At 38.1% G+C, this 20,935-nt stretch overlaps 1 protein-coding gene across 1 annotated transcript in view; it reads right to left on the reverse strand.

Annotated features, from left to right (window-relative positions):
- Positions 1–20,935, reverse strand: part of LOC128985580 (ATP-binding cassette subfamily G member 4-like) — an 85,949-nt gene that overhangs the window by 38,887 nt on the left and 26,127 nt on the right. Inside the window, exon 2 of the mRNA XM_054405194.1 lies at positions 17,729–17,859. Coding sequence (XP_054261169.1) covers positions 17,729–17,858 — 130 coding nt within the window. The 5' untranslated portion in view covers position 17,859. The remainder of the gene's footprint in view (positions 1–17,728; positions 17,860–20,935) is intronic.

The following is a 20,935-nucleotide window of genomic DNA, read 5'->3' on the forward strand; positions in this document are numbered from 1 at the left end:
AAGACAAAACAAAAATTGCAAAGACATAAGACTACTCTTCGTCGAATTGTAAAACGAGGTGAATGTTGGAATAAAAAACGCAAATATTTAGTACAAAAAGGAGGTGGAATTATTATCCCATTATTATTAAGTACTGTGTTACAAGCAGTTGTACAATCAGCTTTGAATAACTAAAATTGTATTAACCAGGTGACTTCTACGTTTACATCCATATAAAGATTTGTCATTCTATTCTGAGACACCGTGCGTGAAGTTACACAGAGCACACGACAATGGAGTATGCACGAAAAATGGTCATTGTTCCACAAGAGTTAATCGAACGTTTAAAATCGCCTGCTAATCAACAGCAACTTCCAACTAAACGTGCATACAAAAGTTTGGATGACGAAATGGAAGAGATAATGAATGATAAAAAACTCAATGATAGTGATAAATGGAAGTTGTACAGTCAAGTTTTACAACGTTTTTTAAACGTAGCGTCAAGTAATCGTGAACCAGTTAGTATCCCCATCGTGAAAACCAGACTAGACGATCAGATTAACGAGGTGGGTGAAAGAGACAGGCAGCATGGGCAACAAGAACCTAACCAGCGACGTATTTACCCCGGTCAAATAGAGGAAATTGTTGAAACTTTTTCAAAGACTTATAAGGATAGCGCACGAAACTTATTGCGCTTCATAACACGCGACGACAGTTTGATTAGCTGGAATGATAATTTTGAAGTGATTATACAGGGTAACAAAATACCAGGATCCAATTTAGTGGACGTGACACATGCAATAGTACGAGTTCGAGCAGCACATTCATTACCACCAGGATGGAACGAAATGTTGAGAGCATTGAAACTGATGAATGTCCCTAAAGAATATATACATAACAAACAAGCGTTGGACTATTTAATGTTTGATGAGGCAACAGACGAATCGGTATATGACTCGGTAGAAGAAACAATGGATGAACCTGATGATGGGGCAAGAGGAGGAGGAGGAGCCACGGTATCAGTTACAGGACGAAGAAGATATTTATTACCAGATCGTTTACAGTCGGCATATGTGAGGCGAGTGGGTCACGCTCCGTATCCACAGAGGCAAGTGGCTGATCACCGTGCAGTGAGAAGAGAGGTGCTTGAAGATTCGATTGTGCAGTCACTCAACAATTGGGAACCGTACGAACCGTAAACAATGGAACAGTTGTATTATAATCCAAACGATCCTGCCTCATATGGCGGCGTAGCTCCGTTAGTACGAGGAGCGAGAAAGAAAAATATTTCCAAACGTAAAATAGTTGATTGGTTACAAACACAAGACACTTATACTTTGCATAAACCAGTCCGTAAACGATTTAAACGCAATCCGTATATGGTGTTTCGACCATATGAACTATGGCAAGCGGATTTAAACGATATGCGAGGATTGAGCAAATACAATGATGGTTTTAACTACTTGCTGTCAGTGATTGATGTGTTTAGTAAGCGTCTTTATGTTAGGCCGTTAAAGAAGAAGGAAGGTGCTGATGTGGCTACCGCTTTTGAGGATATTTTCAAGGAAGCTATAAAAACACCAACGTGCTTACAAACCGACAAAGGGAGTGAATTCACAGGAGGAAAGACCGTACGATTGTTTCAAAAATATAAAATAAAATATGTCACCACACAAAATCCAGACATCAAAGGCAGCGTGATCGAAAGAGTAAATCGGACTTTGAAGACTCGTATGTGGCGATACTTGACTCATAAAAACACTTATCGTTATATCAATGTGTTGGAAAAACTGGTGAATGCGTACAACAACAGTGTGCACAGGAGTTTGGGCAATAGATTACGTCCTGTAGATGTGGACGGTGGTGACAAACATGTCATCTACAATGTATTAAAACATATGTTTAAAAAGATACCACGACGAGTGAAACCAAAACTAAAAGTAGGCGATACAGTTCGAATAGCCAGGGAGAAAGGGAGATTTAGCAAAGGTTATGAGACAAACTGGAGTAAAGAAGTGTTTTCCATACATCGAGTGAATTTGTTTATGCCGCTACCTTTGTACACACTTACCGATCTCAATGGTGAAGAATTGAATGGACAGTTTTATGAAGAGGAAATACAAAAAGTCACATTACCCGGCAATCACTTGTTTAAGATTGATAAAATAATAGAGACCAAAGGCCGAGGACACAGTAAGCGATACCTAGTGAAGTGGGAAGGTTACGGAGACGAGTTTAACTCTTGGGTAGCTGCGCACGATATACAACATGTCTAACATCAGTCAATTTTTCATGACATTGCCCAGCAATAGTTCTATGAAATATTTCCCACAAAATACAGTGACCAGTTATACCACACACTTGTCCAAACACATCCAATTAGACGGCAAGTGGGAATTGGCTTTGGTGGACATTCACTATCCTTGTTCATTTGTGGTGAATGGAAACAATGTTGATGATGAAACAATACGATTTCAGTATGATAGTTTATTAGCAAGATCAACGATCCGTGATACAGAACATTTCGCTATTAAAATAACAGGCGGATACTATAGGAATCTTGATGATCTATTGAATACAATCAACAAACATGAAGACATCCACGATTATATGGAATTTTCATATGACACGGGAATCAACAGAGTTAAACTCAGGATCATGAACGAAAACGTGTCGAATGTGAGTCTGAGTGAAAAACTATCACAGCAGTTGGGTTTTGATTATGATGAGAAAAATATATTAAAACCAAATATAACCGAACTGATTGGTTCTAAAGCGCCAAACCTCGCACTGGGTATTCCAGCACATATTTATGTGTATTGCGACTTAATAGAGCCACAATTTATCGGCGATACTACAGCGCCATTATTGAATATTGTCAACGTCAATATAGACACGTACAAGTACGGATCGTACAATTCAGTGTCATTCACAAGTCCGCACTATGTACCCGTTATGAAATCCACATTTGAAACAGTGGAAATCGACCTGAGGGATCACACAGGGAAAAAACTGCCATTCATGTTTGGAACGTCGTACGTGAAACTTCATTTTAGGAGAGTGCAATAGCAACAGCAGCAATAATGATAATCAATCTGAATGATCCCTATTTGGCATACTACCGACGGCAACAATTACAACAGACTGGCGGTGCTATTGATCGAGTATTTCACGGTGCACCATATCAGCGAGGACATGGAATCGGTAGTTTTCTGGGCGGTATGATTCGCACCATCGCTCCGCTGATCAAGTCCGGAGCAAAATCGGTAGGACAAGAAGCATTAAGATCCGGTGTTGGATTCCTAACCGATCTGGCAGGTGGTAAAATTACAGATCCAAAAACAGCCGCCAACTTACGACTTAGAGAGTTTACTGGATCGTTGAAACGTAAAGCTGACGAACAGATGGAACGTATGATGCTTGGTGGCGGCGGTGGCATTAGCGCGAAAAGACAACGCGTAACGCGTAAGAGTAACGCGAAACGCGCAACGCGAAAGGCTTCCGCGAAACGCGCAATGCACGGCCGTGGCAGAAAGCCTGTTACACCACAGTCGTTGGCTAAACTTCTTAGAGTGCGGACGTCTGCATCAAGAAGAGGAGGAGTGAAACACAAGAGACTAGTAGGGAGACGACAACAACGACAACGACGAGGAGGAGTAGAGTCAAGGAAGAAGGTGACTTCGCCGAAGAAGCGTACTTATCGCAGTGAAAATTTAAAGTCTATTGATATTTTTAGTTAGTTAAAGAAGAAGGAGTAAAATGTCGTTTCTACATCAAAAATCATGTGAGTGTGTCAAGACCGAGCTGGATTTATTCTCCTTACCACCTACGCAGACGAGTATTGAAAGCGGCAAATGGGTCCAGTACAAACCAATATCCACATTGACCGATGATGCGCCAATAGAGTTTGTAGTTCCGGGCAATGGTGATGAATATACTGACCTTTCACAAACAATGATACAATTGACCGCGTCTATTGTTAAATCTAATGGAACTGCGGTCACTACTGACGAAGAGGCGAAAACAGTTGGGCCGGTCAACAACTGGTTACACTCACTATTTAGTCAAGTGGATATGTTTATGAATCAAAAACTTGTTACGCCCCAAAACAACACATATGCATATCGAGCTTACGTTGAAACGCTAATGAACTATGGATACGATGCTAGAAAATCACATCTAACATGCAGTCTTTGGTACACGGACGATGGTATTGACATGAACGATTGCGCGGAAGAAAATGAAGGACTCAAAGCGAGACGGGAGCTAACAAATAAAAGCCGTGAGATTGATATGCTCGGACATTTGCATGTGGATATTTGCAATCAGAATAAGTTCATGCTAAATGGCGTAGAGTTGAGATTTAAATTTATTCGATCAAAAGATGCGTTCTCCATTATGGCCAGCGCTGGTGAATTCAAGGTACATATTGTCGATATTAGTCTCTGGATTCGAAGATGCAAAATAAGTCCCACCGCACTGTTGGCGCACAGTAAAACACTCCAGACTGGTACGGCAAAATATCCAATCACACGAGTGGAGCTGAAAACATTCACACTACCCTCTGGAATACGTAACAAGACTTTGGACAATATGTTTCTCGGCCAAGTGCCGAAACGCATCATAGTGGGAATGGTTACGAATGCCGCATACAATGGAGATTTTAAAAAGAATCCCTACAACTTCGAACATTTTAAAACAAACTTCTTTTGTCTATATGTTGACGGAGAACAAGTTCCATCAAAACCATTACAGCCCCACTTTGAAAAATCAAAGGATAAATATGTTATGGCATATCATTCGATGTTCTCCGGTTCTGGTGTACATTTTAGCGATGCCGGCACCGTTATCAGTAGGGAAGACTTTGGACAAGGATACTGTCTGATGGCATTCGACCTAACTCCAGACTTATCTGCAAGTGACACAACACATTGGAATCTGGTGCGTAACGGTAGTGTTCGAATGGAACTCGGATTCGACGACGCGCTTCCCGAAACTGTCAACTGTTTGGTTTATGCCGAGTTTGACAATGTCATCGAGATTGATCGACAACGCAATGTAATTGTGGACTTTGGCGGTTAATCGATCAGTCTTCTATAAACATTCGTTTGAGATGGACCGTTTACGCAGAGCATTCAAGAAATTGAATATATCATCACCCATCATTGTGGACATTCAATGTTTCAAGGACAACCAAAATGAATATACACTGAAGGAAGTTTGCGTCTTGGAAGCTGACACCGGCGTTCTACTTATGCATCATATTGCTAAACCACCTTACGATCGATCAGAGTTGTCAGATGAAAAATTGCGGGAAAGCTACTGGCTCACAAAACACTGCCACGGACTACGATGGGAGTTCGGTGATATTCCGTACTATGAACTTTTTAACAAATTGACTGATTGTATATCAAGAAGACCGACGGTTTACGTCAAGGGATTTGAGAAGAAAGAATATTTAAAGCGTCATCATGTGATGGACTTTGTTACTACCAACGTAATCGATATTGGTGCAATTGGTTGCGAATCAATCACTTCAATCAATAATTTAATGTCAACAAACGTTTTGCGATGTCTCAATCACAAGTCTATAAACAGTCGATGTGCACTCACCAACTGTGTCGCAATACGTGGGTGGTTACATCTGACAACAAAGTTGGATGAATGTGTGGATACCAGTGGAGATGCGAGATCCTACTACTGCTCTTGTTTTAGCACATCTACTAGTACAACTACTACTGCTGCTGCCGCTGCCTCTGCCACTACTATTGGTTATGATACTGTAGAATGAACACAGTGCAGATAGAAAGGCATCTATCCAAACTACCTGTGAGCAATGTGGGAGTTTACGCTGCTGACCGAATCCCACAACACATCTCTCCATCCACCGCCATGATTGTCAACACTGATCCGCACAACGAAGGGGGTACACATTGGGTTTCATTCTATTTGAATAGAAATGGAATAATTGAATACTTTGACAGCTATGGCCAGCCACCATACTTACCGACCTACCAGGGATTCCTGAAACGTAACGCCAAGTGTCGCTACATCTACAATGATCACCGCCTCCAAAGTGACGACTCTTCTGTCTGCGCTCACTACTGTCTGGTGTACCTGTATCTTCGTACCACTCACCACAATATGAAGATGGTGGACTTTGTTCACCTTTTTGACAACACATCGACTGCTCAAAATGATGCAATCATAAAAAAAGTCTTTACTCAATTGTACTTAAACAAAAAATGATTTGCAAAAGTAACAATATTCTTTTATAATGAAGAATATATCCCTCTGTACTGAGAGTGTAAGATTTATTTCAAATAAAAAGCTTTCAATTATAAAATCAGTCTTTCATCATTTATACTTACCTATACCTATATTTTTAAGTTACCTTATTATTTTTACAAGTGAAAAATTACAAATTTAGTTTTATTCAAAAGAGGTTGATGGGATAAAAAATATAACGCACAAGTCATACAAAATGTGTCTGGTTTATTAACAGAATCAAACAAAAGAAAACAAACAAAGACTAGAATCATAACTAAAATATTCAATCAATTAATCAATCAACTTTATTCAGAAATATAAACATTATATACATTACTTACGGCAAATATTCTGAGATTATGTTTCTGCAAAGAATAGTTTGAGTTCAGGGACCAAGTCGTAAACTTTAAATGAAAATATTATACAACAAAAATTTAAATGATATCACTTTTACATTGAGTTGTAACATAAATCTGAATGCTATTAACTATATTATTATAATATGATAATCTTTAAAGTGTCTATTCACTGTTTATTGTTTTATCACACACATAAACGCCCTATAACCATCACACTCATGCGACTCGTTACCTATACAATTTAATTTTCGTCCAACTCCATCGGAGCTGGTAAAAATGGTGCTGCGGGTAATGGTGGTGCTCTGGGGGGTATAGCATAATGCCCCCATGGTAGTGTAGAAATTCCATCCTCTGGCATGACGTATCGCTTATCGTCAAACGGTGCCAGAGATCGTTTCCTCACCACGACTGTGTACATAATATGATGCCTACTTTGGAAGCGCTGATTGTCTGTGCTCTTACAAGTTTTGTTATAGAGACAGTCCAAGTAGTCATCAACAGTCAATTTATTTTTAACAACATCGCGATTAACACCCTTTGCCCTCTTGACAGGTGGTGGCGCACCAATATCGTCAATATCATCTCCGTTACCTATAGAGCAAGAACTCTTACCGAAAACAAAACAATATAGTTTAGCCATCAACCCTATGAACATATTGATAGTGACTCCTCCTGCTTCGTCCTTAAACTTTCCCAGGACTCTTGCGTTGCTTCCGTCATAGCAGATGTGATTGTTGGGGTAGTTGCTAGTGTCAAAGTCATCGAGATGTTGTATCATGTCGCGGTAGACGTTTCTGGTACGGATAGCATAAATAATCCCATCAGTGTCAATATACGTCATTCGTATTCTATTCAATCCGTATCGTTCTACCATGTCGTAGTGAAAACCGTACATCCATCTTTTACTATGGTCCAGAATAGACATTCCTGCATATACTGGCTTATTTAGTACAATTCGCACTTTTCCCATTTGAAGCAGGGCTAGGCTCTCGTTATACCAAACTCTGTCATTGAAATTTGCCTTGGCCACATACTTTGTGTAAATTTTGTGGGAGGCTACCAGTTTGAGATTTTGATGTTTCCTCACATTCTGGAGACTCATGCCGTAGACAGCGTTTACCATCAGCTTAAACATCTCAACTTCAAATTTATTGCTGGCACGCTGTCTGAGTTCAGTATTCAGTGTCACGTACGGTTTTAACCACGGCGACTGTTTGAATCGGAGTGCTCTGTGGATATGACAAAGACGTAGTCCATTTTCCATAGCTTGTTGGAGGTAACGATAATGGATCACATATTCTTCCTTATCCGTTAGTGTGGCCATAAGTTTATTGGATCTTCCCGCACCGCTGTTGGTGATGTCATCCGATGAATATGGTAATTGATAAATTGGTGCCTTTCGCACCTCGGGACAGAATGGTAAGTCACGGTGCTTATCATGAATGGCATGATCCCTCGGGTACTCCAGATCCACTTCCAGCACATAACCATACTCACCATCCGATGGAATTTCTGCAATGTTCAAGTCATCGCATTCCGCACGTGATAGCCACTCAAACTGGGCGTAAGGTAATGGCTGAGACATTGCCCATCCATACAAGTTATTGGCGTCATAGTACATTAAAAATGTATCATCATCATTCTCTTCATTATCTGCTTCACTTGTTGATGCACACTGACCGTTTCGATCACCTATTTTATTTTCCATTCTGGTAAACTTGTTGTTTGCGGTGACGTGTCTAGTGACGCATTGGGTTAGTCCACCTCGAATACCCTTTTCAAAAAATAAATACTGATCTACATCTTGAAGAGTATCAAGTATCACGCCGGTCTTGAATAACATGACGTCCCACGCATATGAAGGTAATGTTAAATAATGTGCTGGGTCCAAGCCGTAGTGTGTTAGACACATCTCCCTGAACCCCTCAAACACATCTGCCAACAGTAGTACGTCTGTTTGTAAGTAGATGTCAGCATATTGTCCGAGGGTTGTGCAGTTGAACTTGGTCCAGACACGCTGAGCGTGCACATAATCATCATCTGTCACATTATTCCCAAAAACCTGTTTTGGCGGTAAGACTTCTTCGTTCAGCACCTCCTGGGATGTAATGTGCTCATAAGGGAAAATGCCTTTCCTACGTAGCATGTCAAACTCTTCTTGATCCGGGTAGCGAGCTCTTGTTATGCTCATTTTATCAGCTGGAAGAATTGATGCCAATATTGCTAGTGATTTTGACATCAGTCGGTATGAATCGACAAACTGTAGTTTGATGCTTTTCCTCCGACCTGCTCCCGGATGTTTGAATCGCTTAGAAAAGGTAATGTATTTTTCCTCGGTGTTGGCGAGCACATCAATATCACCTTTATCCACTGCGAGCTCTCTGACAATAAAGTGTGCATCATAGTTAGATAGGTTATGCAGGTACATGTTCACTTTTTCTTGCTCCTTATATCGGAGGTTACAAAACCGATGTGCCGCTCCTCGGAATCTGTACGGTGGTGAATGTTGATGATCCCTCACCTTATTGTCTTCATCAGCAGGGCCAAACTCTTTTTTGCAGATATGACATACTGTGGACTGTTGATATATTACCTGCTCTTGTGGTGTTAACTGTGGGGGATCATTTGGTATCCTATGCCCATAGAGGATGTCACCAATCTTCCGCACGTCATCCCGTACAGAGTTGATGAAGTGATTAGCGGCATCTTCACCTCGGTACAGTCGCAGCTTGGAGAACGTAGTGCAGGCTGGGTCGTCATCATCTGCGTCACCATCGTTGACATCCCTCTGATCGTCATGAATGTAATAAGCATATGCGTACGGTGTATGGATATTCCTGACATTATTAGGCGCATTTGCATTTCGCTGACCCCCTCCTACTATTCTATTACCTGCTGGGTCCCAAGCAGGCGGTGCTATAGTCGGTGTAGGTTCGATAGGTTGGTCAGCTTCGTGTGGTACAAGTGCGCACTCAAAGTCTGCGTATATCGTAAAACGACTACGCTGAGTTCGCTCATAATTTTTAAATTTAATTTCCTTTTCTTCTGCAATGTCAGTTCTCAGTGGTGTGTGTTTTGAGCAGTAGCGTTTATGTTCTTCTAATCGCTCCGCCCCTCTGAGCCCTAATTTAGTCGGTTGGTTGTCAAAATATGCAAAACAGCGTTTACATATAAAAATCCTATGTTCACGACGAGTCAACTGACTAGTTACCAACCGCTCAAAATCCTTAATAAATGCAAAATGCGTTGTGCTTTGATTTGTCAGGAATAGCAAGTCAAAGTGATTAACCAATTCTTGGTCGACGACACGGAGTGGATATACAAATGTTGTGTCTTCAATCCTACCATTGGTCTTATTCTTCTTCTTCTTACTGTCCAAACCGTACACATTTACGCTAACGCCGGGGTTGTTGCGCTCAAATGTGCGGATCTGATCTAATTTTGTTGGAAATTCAATATTATTAAAATTTAAATTTGCTGTTGCACGAACCTCCGCAGTGAACATATTTGGACGAAGTTGTTTGCGGGAATGATTGTCTATAAATTTGGATAAAATGGCATATTCAAAACACCTTTCGTCCGCATCGTTCAACACATTAAGTACTGCTTTTTTGGCGGCTATTTCCTGTGGCAGAGGGATGTAGGAGCTGCCTCTGAGAGGATTATAAACATTAACTCTCACTTCCATAGTCATAACCCTAACAAAGCTCCATCCCGAGCCTCGTAGCTCGCATGTCTCCTTTTCCAACAGAAGTTTTAGAATAAACTCCCTACATATTTCATCAACATCTGATGTTTGGAGCAGGACTACGTTGCAAGTTTTAAATACTCGCCTACACGTTTCACCGTGAATATTAACAAATTCACATTCAATCCAGAGATTTACCTTAAGGGCATGAATGATGGCTAACAAATTGCGCATGAGTGTGATTACCTGATCACGCACATTGTTGAGGAACTCTTGAAGTGTGATGGCTTCATCCACAGGTTCGATCAGACGGTATGTCTTTAACCGCCCGCGGAATGCAGTCTCGACTTCTGCGAAGCCCTCTGGTGCCAGGTCGGATGAAATGATTGGCGCTTCATCGTCATCTCCTTCTCCGGATGACGACGTTGACGTGGCTGGGGAAGGTGGAGGTTGTAGTCCACTGAAGCCTGGTAGTGCTGAGGTGAGCTTGACTGGATGACAGCGGCGATATCGGGTATGACATTGTAGATTATCTTTCCTCGAGAACGTCTTCCCACATGTCTCGCACATGAATAGTCCTGAAAAAACATTAGTACACATATTACACAGACGGATAAATATAAATAATTATTTTACAAGTTTGTTTTTACCTAATTTCTGTTACGGTTTCAGAATCATATTTAGCTGTATTATATTAATGATATATATTAATAATCTTTATTTCACTTGGTTTTTAGGTAAAAAAAAAATTAGTAGAGTTTAGGATTTTTAAATATTTTTAATGGATATAATTTAGTTTGTTTTAAGAAACAAAATATATAAGTGCAACAACTGCTAAAAGTAGTTTGTTGGTTTATTTTTGAATAATGTAATTACCTGTTAGTAAATATCAAAGACAAGGATAGTAAACAAAAGAAGAACAATACATACCTGCTGGACGGATCTCCTCACGTTGAACTGTTGGTTGTAGTGGTGATGTATATGGGGCTGATGATGGTCCTGGTATGGGTTCAGGCAATGGCTCTACTCTAGGCGCAGGTAGAGGGCATGCTACTGCCGGCGTTGGAGCGTGAACAGTGCGTTGGTGACGTAGGAGGTTGCTCCGTCGATTGAATGCACGATCACAGTCGGGACAATTATGCAAATCGTTGACGTTTCTATGAACTGTCCTGACGTGCTCAACAGCATGCTGTTTCAGCCTGAAGCTGCTGCCGCAAATGGCGCACACGTATGGTCGTTCTAGGACATTCTCCATAATCTGAATCATCGAAATGTGATTAGTGTACTGACTAAATAATCTATTTCCCACTACTATTGCACACAAATATTTTTCTGTTAGTACAACAGATAATTTTAATATGTGATGGAATATCTGTTTGTACACTACTAATACACCGAATGTAAATAAAAATCATTTAAATATAACAACCACTTTAAAAACTAAATTTGATACATAGTACGTAATATATACTAATGCACAAAAATTTAAATATAATAATTACATTAAATACTTTATTTGTTAATTATAATATGTGATGAAGTGTCTGTTTCCGCACTACTAACTTACAAAATTGAAACGTAGTAATCACTTTGAATACTATCGTTGATAATTATAATGCGTGATAAAATGTCTGTTTCCACACTACTAATGTACACAATGTAAATGTACAATCACTTTCAATAATATATTTTTAATATTTAATGTGACGGGTGGGAATGTCCCATTTCATCACTACTAATGCATGAAATTTAAATGTAGTAATCACTTTAAATACTATCTTTGATAATTAGTTGTATGAAATACTATTGTTTCCCACTACTACTTCACAAAACTAAAATGATTATTTTTATAAATATAATAATAAAATGCTTACTTTTATCAATACTATTAAACGTAGATTGAAATATGATATTTAATAATCTTAGTTCACTTCTAATAATGGTTTACACTTATAATGAAAAGAAAAATTGTTATTTAATAATAAAATACTTACAATTATTATTGTGGTGATCCAATGATGACACAAAGCGCAAACTCGTGATGGATAAATTACTCAATTTAATAGAGTCACGAATACGTCTAATCACTGTGGTAGCTGGGAGCAGACTGGTTAGAGATCGACGGGGGAGCGTGAGACGAGCGACTTGTTGCTATGCGGAGAACAAAACTGCTCTCTGATTGGTCAAAATAAGCTAACATCCTATTGGTGGTAAATAAGTGTGCGCTATGGGGAGAACAAAGAATACAAGGGAGGAGCGGGGGCCGCTTGGAGTGCAGGTGTTGGGGAGCAGCTGCGGCTGACAGTGAGTGATGGTGTAGGGAGGGTTGGCTTGGAGACCTCCCACAATGCGTAGGGTGGTTCCAGACAACAAAGGATGACCTTGAACCTGCCCGAGGGTGGTAGGGGTTAGCGACGGGGGTGGGGGGTGGCGCCGGGGGTGGGGCGGCGTCGGGGGTGGCGTCGGGGTGGGGGTGGGGCGGTGTCGGGGGCGGGGGTGGCGTCGTGTGACGTCACACGCTCACACGCTCCTCACGCTCACTGTCGCAGGGGCGGCAAAAAACCCCTACTCACGTTAACAACTCTGTTTAGGAAAATAATAGCTGTTTTTGAAGTAGAGAAAAATATTGGTATTTCCTAAGTTACCGTACGTAGGTTGTCATAAGACAATTTGTGTTTAAAGCCATGTCTTGGTTAACAGTCTACAAATGTGTTTTAAAGCAGATAATGTAGTGATCATAACCCACATTAGGGCCACCTATCTATAAAAAATGCTCTTAGATAAGAAAAGGCTTCTTCGGGTTGGACAACTACCCCCATTAAATAATATCCAAACGATAAACCATATATGAATACCGAAAATTGATTTGTAGGGTATATTTTTTTACAATGCTATAAAAGGGTTATGTAAAGTTTAAGTGAGGTTTCATTCAGCAAGTTTATTTACTGTAAAAGTAATCTACGACAGTATGAAGTAATTTAAATCAACCATATACTCCAAAAAATATTCATCGGGCAAAAATTAGCTATCAAACAGAACAATACAAGATTTGATAAGAACTAACTTACCACGGTTAAGTAATTGGTTAAATTGTAAGTACTCGGTTCTTGTACTTTGTATAAGAGTCAATTTAAATAAATATTTGTTGAAGGATTGTTTATGGGCTAGAATATCAGTCATGTTCTGCATGGCAACCCGTCTCTCAATATATTGTAATATATTTATAGTGTTGTGGTAAACATATCTTACGAGGATTGTCAGTAGGCCCATTGTCTTTGATATAATTTTAAAGAAAATTTTGTTTGTTATAATTTTATTATTTGGATATGAACAAAATATAATTATGCTATGCTCTGAACATGGCCTGTTGGTAAGTGTAAATGATGTAGTGAACTTTGCAACTGATTAAGAACAGTTATTTCTTTAAAAAAGTCAATTTAAGGTTCTTATTAAGGACATCTGGGTACAGATTCTAAAAACCAAAGCTACTAAATTTTCTCAGGCTTGAACCAGCAGTCATCCAATCATCAGGTGAGGACTACAACAATTTTTTACATAAACACTAGTGTGTATATTATATAGTCAATGCTACAACTTCTTTGCTACAACATTGTTTCATAAAAATATAACATAACAAAATACGCCATTTTTTTAAATTCCATATTACAGTACTTAAATCATTTGGTAAGCGATAGAATATAAACGCATTAAACTAACATCGATATCAATTTGCAACTTGTGTAACTGTAATCGACCAATTGCCGTGTAACAACCCCCTAAGGAAAACGTTCCGGAACTGTTATCACGAGGGCGTAACACGTTCCACAACCTATTACCACGCAGTAACCGGTTACTTGGAGCTATTAGACGATATCCACGTTTTAATTTGCCTTGTAATAACAGGGTGGACTCAACGCCGCGCGCAGTGTGGCCGATTTACTTATCAGATTCGGATACTGAGTTTCACTTTGGATGATTTATAATGAGTTTGGTGATTAGGATTTGGCGAAGTATTCCCGGGTGGGAGCCCTTTCTTTTTGGACGGTAATAAATCAAATGTTAAATCAGAGTAGCTTTTATTAATGATGGTTTGAGTTATAGGATGGCTTCTTTTCCTCTTCACTACACAATCCCAATTAAATGGCGTGTCTTAAGAGCCTGGTTATTGTGTCTCTAATTGCAGTTCGAAAGTAACGGGTCTGATTCCCAACAGTTCCACAAAAATAGAAAAGGTTTTGAACACTTTCCATTAAAACGTTTAAGAGTTTTCCCCTTAAGTAAACGACTATGATAAAATTATAAATAATCTTAATCTGAAGAATAAGAATCACAGAGGGTAAATGTGTACAATTGATTATTAGTCAACCAATTTGCATACTGTAAGCATTTCCATAAATAACCGTAACTGAACAGATTTCGGTTAATAACATTTTAGTTGGCTTGTGAAAAGACGAGGTATTTTATTTGAAATTCTATTTACTTAACAAAGGTTTTAATATTCAAGAACCTTTTACAAATATACTTACACGGAAATACAAACTGACCCAGGCTAACGGTTTCTCATTAGAAATAGTTTCATAGTATTTAGTATTTAGTTTGAATGTGTATACATTTTCTGATAAATAGCGCTCAATTCATGGCATTGAGGATTTTTTTAGGAAAAGGTGACATGCATAGCACACGGTTCAAAAGTTAATCCTAATCAAAAGATTTATTGATTCATCCACTTAAAGATAACCAGTCGCTACGCAGTGCAACTTTTTATAAATTATAATGTAGGAAGTATTGTTAAATTGTTTAACACTATTTGTAAATGCAACTATTCAAACCCTGTAACAGTGATTTTGTATGATGAAATCACGTTGGAGCTAATTAAGTATAGTAGACTACTGTAAAATGTTACGTAAATATCTATCAAGCCATTATCTCAATCACTTAGTTTGATAATTTACTACCGACCGACAATTGTCTAATCAAATTTAATTGACAGAAATTTATGGCTTTCTCCTAGATAGACAGTTTTCACGTAGGAAACTATCCTATAATGAGAGTTAGCGGTTCTGTACAATTACCTAGATAAACCACAACAGACAAGCCTTCTAACCGCAAACTGTGAAAGGTCATAGACAATACTGGGATAGCAGGCTTAATTGTGATGAGGTATTATATGTTTGTTAACTTTATGTAACGTATTACCGATGTAATCATGTCTGTAGGAAGTGAAAGTATTGTCTTTATACAATTAATATATAAAGATATTTCCGTGTAGGGAGATTTGTCACCAAGATACAGTTCTCTTCGTCTAAGAAATTAAAGATTTCTTTCTTACTTTCTTCTTTTTTCTTGACAGATGGAGCTACAGCTTCAGGAGAATCCCGAGCTGTCGGGTCACGGCATTATCACCATTATCACGGTGTAACTGTGAGAAAAATCAGAAGCTTTTTGATACTGTAGTTGGAAACTACACCGGCTTTTAAGTCCTGGCTTACTAAACAGCTGATCTTGCTTAGCAACAAAGCTACAATCCCTTCCTGTCAAAATTTCATCCTTCTGTCATCTCCGCATGAAATGTGTATAGACGTCATGTAAATATAATCTACTGTAATCTAAATTCACTAACAGGCGATTTTTGTCAATACTTCCTCTACAGCTCGTACCATGATTAAGAGGTGAAAGCCCCATACAATGTGCCCCGCTGGGTTGGGGATCATAGGTCAAGAAAAGAGGTCGACGCTATGTCAGTCTCCCACTAAGACAGTCGGCGAGTGGTATCTCAATTGTCTGCTAGTCAGCTGAACAAACACAATACTGTTATCTTTGATAGTGCTTGGTGCTTGTACTCTTTTTATATTTCGGAGGAACAAATGTAGTCCATTTTCAAACAGTTTTGTATAAAACAGATACCTTGGTCATAAAAATGGCTCGGACAAGTTTATAGTGCTAGCTTGGCAATATTAAGGTCGTCAGTTTCGTTGTGATACATTATCTTTTTGATAATTCACTGGCCCCAGATGAGCTTGATAATTATTGGCAATAGCTATAACAAAGTTTTTTGTCAATCTCACTCCATTCTACAATCACCCTGAATTCGTATTCAGCAATGCGTGCACAAGGAAAGGGTATTTATATCTTAAAGCAAACATATCTTGGTTGTGACAGGGGTGTTAACTTAACTATCCCACTTTCAATGGTGGGAGTGCAGATATTTTTAAATTTGATTTAAAAAAAACCACAAGATTATCTCAAGTACTTTCACCCCATTGCGAGCGAGACACAATAAAGCAACTATTATTTCAGTAAAGTATTATGACCCAAGTTCATCATGACAACCCACATGTCCTTTTCAGAGATCTTTACTCAGTCAAGGCCCCAGACAAACAGTTCTCCAGCAGCTATTTGCATGCCAGTCAAGAAGCTATTGGCCTTTCAACTGGGCCAAGGTCGACTTTTGACCCCTCGCAATAAAGGCTGGCCACTCTTATAACAAGTCTCTTTACCTTTACGTCTTAAGGTTAATGGTTTCCTCGAAGGGTAGTCATGTTTAATCCTACGTACGTGTGGCAAAGCTTCAAAGTTTTTATTTCAAGGAAACTGTGTCGTAATGGCGACAGTTCAGTGGGTGAAGAGGCCACTGAGGTGGTTCCAGAGGTTTAATATCTTCAGCATACAGGAAACGGATATGTTGAAGGTTTTTTTGGGGTTATCAAGGGGGTTAAATTACTCGGATAAGAGTCATTAGTGTAGATAGTAATTGTAAGTATGGATAGATCGAATAGAATGAATAGATATTTATGGATTTATGGCTATAATCTAGGTATAATCATCAGCCCTTTTAATCAAACACCCAACAGGTCAACAGATGAATATACTTTTCAGTAGAACCCATGTTGTTCATGATACTTGAGATGAGGCAGTACCAAATGCTTGTATGTGCACAATGTTAAATTTGGCCCTACTCTCATTTCAATTTACGTTATTGATTACTTTCACTTTCAATATTGTTGCACCGTCTTTACATTAAGAAATTAAACTATAAATTGACGACAAGGCGAAAGAGTGCAATATTTACTATTGAAACATTTAATCTCGCAAGCTTGTTACGGATCATCCTCTAAGTTTAAATTGATTATCAAATTCTGGATGAACAGCTAATTAAGTAACGAAACCAAATATAGTACAGGGGTTCGAAAGAAAATACTTTCAATGCTAAATAATTAGATCATCTTAGACGATCATCTTAGATCAACAAACCGTTTTGGATCCATGCAAAACCGTGCGCATTCTTTCGGAGCAGTACCTAGGGTCGAAGGGTCCCCAATCAATTCTGAGTCCACCGATTTAAGGATTCAAGTGATACACATTAAAGTCGAAAGCTCCTTACCAAAACAATAGATTGCTTGGTTAACAGATATAATAATAAAGACCGACTGACCATTTCTCCCCTGTGGGACGGCATATGTGAGGTCTGTGAACTCTATGTCAATGGGAGGCCTCTTCAACAGATGTTGTTTGGGCTCCTCCAGCTCTACTGTTTCAGATTCAGGTGCTGCGCTTGGACTCATCCTGGAACATGGTAACAATAGATTAGTAAATGGAAACTGTCAAGACATTATAAAATACAACCAGTGATAGTGTGTTTCTTATTTCAATTGAATAAGAACAAAATATAAATTCATGATAATCTTCATGGATGGATTTCGTGGCTGGCGTCAGAATCCATAGATTTTTCTGCGTCAACTTCGTTGTCAGATGAAATTATCAGCCATACTGTGAAGTCGCATCCTCAGTAAACTTAACTAAGTTAAGGCTGGGGAATAGTGAGAGGTCCGGCCAAATATGGTGAATTTGATATTAATGGCAATGAACACAAATCAGCTGAAGAAGTTGTATTTTATTCGTTCTGCTGTAGTATTTACTTTCTCAATCATCTTTCTATAAACTGAATCACAAATTTTTCGCCGTAGAGTCTTTAAATCTACTTGACTCTATTTCTTACGTTACTAACGTTTCTTGTTCACGCAGGCTAATTCTTCCAGGAAAAATAAAAACATAAATGATGTAGTTTAACAGAGATATCTTCCTTTTATTTTTTATTCAATTGTGATTTTTGTATAGTTTTTCCTAGAGATATTAGAGTTTTCTACTAGTTTTATCTTCATTTGATTGGGTTCAAATATGTGTATGTCAATCGATTTAGTTTCTAACACCCATAGAACCCAATATACCACACTCTCACCACCAGGTGGTTTCCTTTGACTTTCAATTCTGTAATTAAACTCATACTAAGTAGTTTCCTGGTGTAAATATAGAGCCTCATTATATTTTATCGCCTCAAATTTCGTAACTCGCCCCAGGTAATCTATACTGATCCTCGGGGCTTCCATCGGAATGAGCCGAAATCACAGGTTGAGTAACACCTCCGAAATCATCGACCCAAATATTTCTTCTCTGTTTTGGGGAATTAGTGGGTTTTGAAATCTGTGAAATGATATCTACTGACCTTGTACTTCTAATCCATTAAGTGGTCTAGGGATTATTTAAAGAATCTGTGAAGAAATCAATATTAGTATGTGAGAAGTTTCAACAGGGAGGATTCAGTGATTAGAAGGTCAAATGCAATTTTGAAAGCTACATAGCTTTATAAAGGGTTTCCTCTGCACCATCCTTTTTCTAGCCGTCCGACTAAACCGATGTTTAAGATTTTTAGTTTTAATGACTTACGGTGCCCTTTTAAAGCTTATGATATAGTGCACCTGCGAATGGTAATTAAAAAGGTTATTTCCTTTAGGGCTTCGCCCCTAATTAGGTGTTTTTTTAAATAGGCAACTTTTTGACATCTGTGACCTGATTGAGGTATTTAAAACACTCTCTATAGATTAGATCTTAAATCAACAAATTTATCGCATTCACCTTCGCTGGGTTGATAACCAAAATATTTATGTAAGCAAACGTAATAATCTTGAAAAGGTAAATGGGATATTGCACTGGATTCATTTTGCCTCGTAAACTTATTTTGGGTCATATCAAACTGCTTAATTTACATACGGGTCTCCTTGTCTTGTACAAAAACACGCTTAGTAATAAAAGTAGTGTATATTAAAGTTACAAAAGTTCTAGAGTAATGTTCTGGAAAATAATTCCTCACTAAGCAAATGGAAACACAAAACGAAGTGAAATTCGATAAAATCGTAACCATTGCCATTTACGCTCAACATGCTATAATGTTATACAGGGTGGAACGAAGTTAGTGTTAAAAAAAATTATGTGTTAAACTAATAAGTATTGGTGACAAAATGGCACCAATTTAAGTTTCCATACCCTCACAGGTAGGAAATAAGAGACAATTTAAGATTTTTCCAAAATATTTGTATTTACTTACATAAAATGGCCATAAGTGCATTAAAAATTGTTTTTATTCAAAATTCATTGTCATTTTCAGAATCCTCGTTAAATGTCCAAAAGTAATAGTACAAATTCATTGAGATTAAACATCTGCATAAGCCCTTATTTGACCATGGAAGTTTGAATTTGTGATTTTTTATAAAAAAGTAATAACTTTTTCCAAAGTTTTTCCATACTACACTAGACTGTAGAGAGTGTCAAATATTACTAAAAACGTCTGCAGTTAATAACCTTTAAAATGATGTATAAACATCTACTGTTCCTTTGATTTGTCGTTCAAAAATTTAAAAGTTTCTCATGAAAAACACGGAACGGCTAATGTTTAATTTCCTTTAAAATAACACGTATTTCCTTAAATAATATGGTAATAGCTGCAATAAGAGTTACATTTGAATAGGGTCTATTGTAATTTTTAGAATCCTTGTGAGATTTATTGTAAGAATATTAAGGATCTATTAGGATTTACATCCATATAAACGTATGTTTTGTGAAAACATGTTAAATTTGTTTTATTTTTATTTTTTGAATACATTGAATATTGTTTAATGTTACACATGGTACATTTAACTTAAGATTTTCTTAAAGCCTAAGCAAATACTTCCAATGGAGTAGCCTATAAAACTATGTAGATACTACACTTTACAATGATGTCAATATGTTCACCGAAAACCGAAAATTAACCTAAGTATAGTATACCAATTAATTGATTGTAGTGCTTAGACACATGCTAATGGAAATAACTCAGTCAAGTGATATTTCTTAACTAAACACCTCAAAAATACTTAGTTTTAGTTATTTATACAAAAACTAAAAGTTAATTTTAAAACATACAATATTCGAAACTTAAATAACTGTTCCTTCCTTCCTTGACGTTTTAATAGTTGCCTTCTATTTTATGCCAACTACTTGAGTTTTTTTTTTCAAAATCTCCTCCATTTTCCCAGATACACAGCCAACCCTTTTTTGCACGTGGCACCAACAGTAACATTAAAATACAACGTTCCTCTGACTAGCACATCTGCATTCACTATCCAGTAGTTAATTTCCTGATTATCTTCCACTAAAGATGAGTAGACCAAGTACTCCACATAACACACAAAGCAAGTCTAGTGGACTTAGGTCTGGCGACCTGGCATGCCAGGAAACCACACCATATGACCCATCATAATCATTCTTATCATTTAAGTTGTGTATTTTGCTTTAAGTCAATCTCGCAAATCAGTTGAATGTGCCATAG

Source organism: Macrosteles quadrilineatus, unplaced genomic scaffold, assembly GCF_028750875.1.
Source record: "Macrosteles quadrilineatus isolate MER2022 unplaced genomic scaffold, UCM_ALF_1.0 Scaffold_2__2_contigs__length_208266976, whole genome shotgun sequence".
Taxonomy (NCBI): domain Eukaryota; kingdom Metazoa; phylum Arthropoda; class Insecta; order Hemiptera; family Cicadellidae; genus Macrosteles; species Macrosteles quadrilineatus.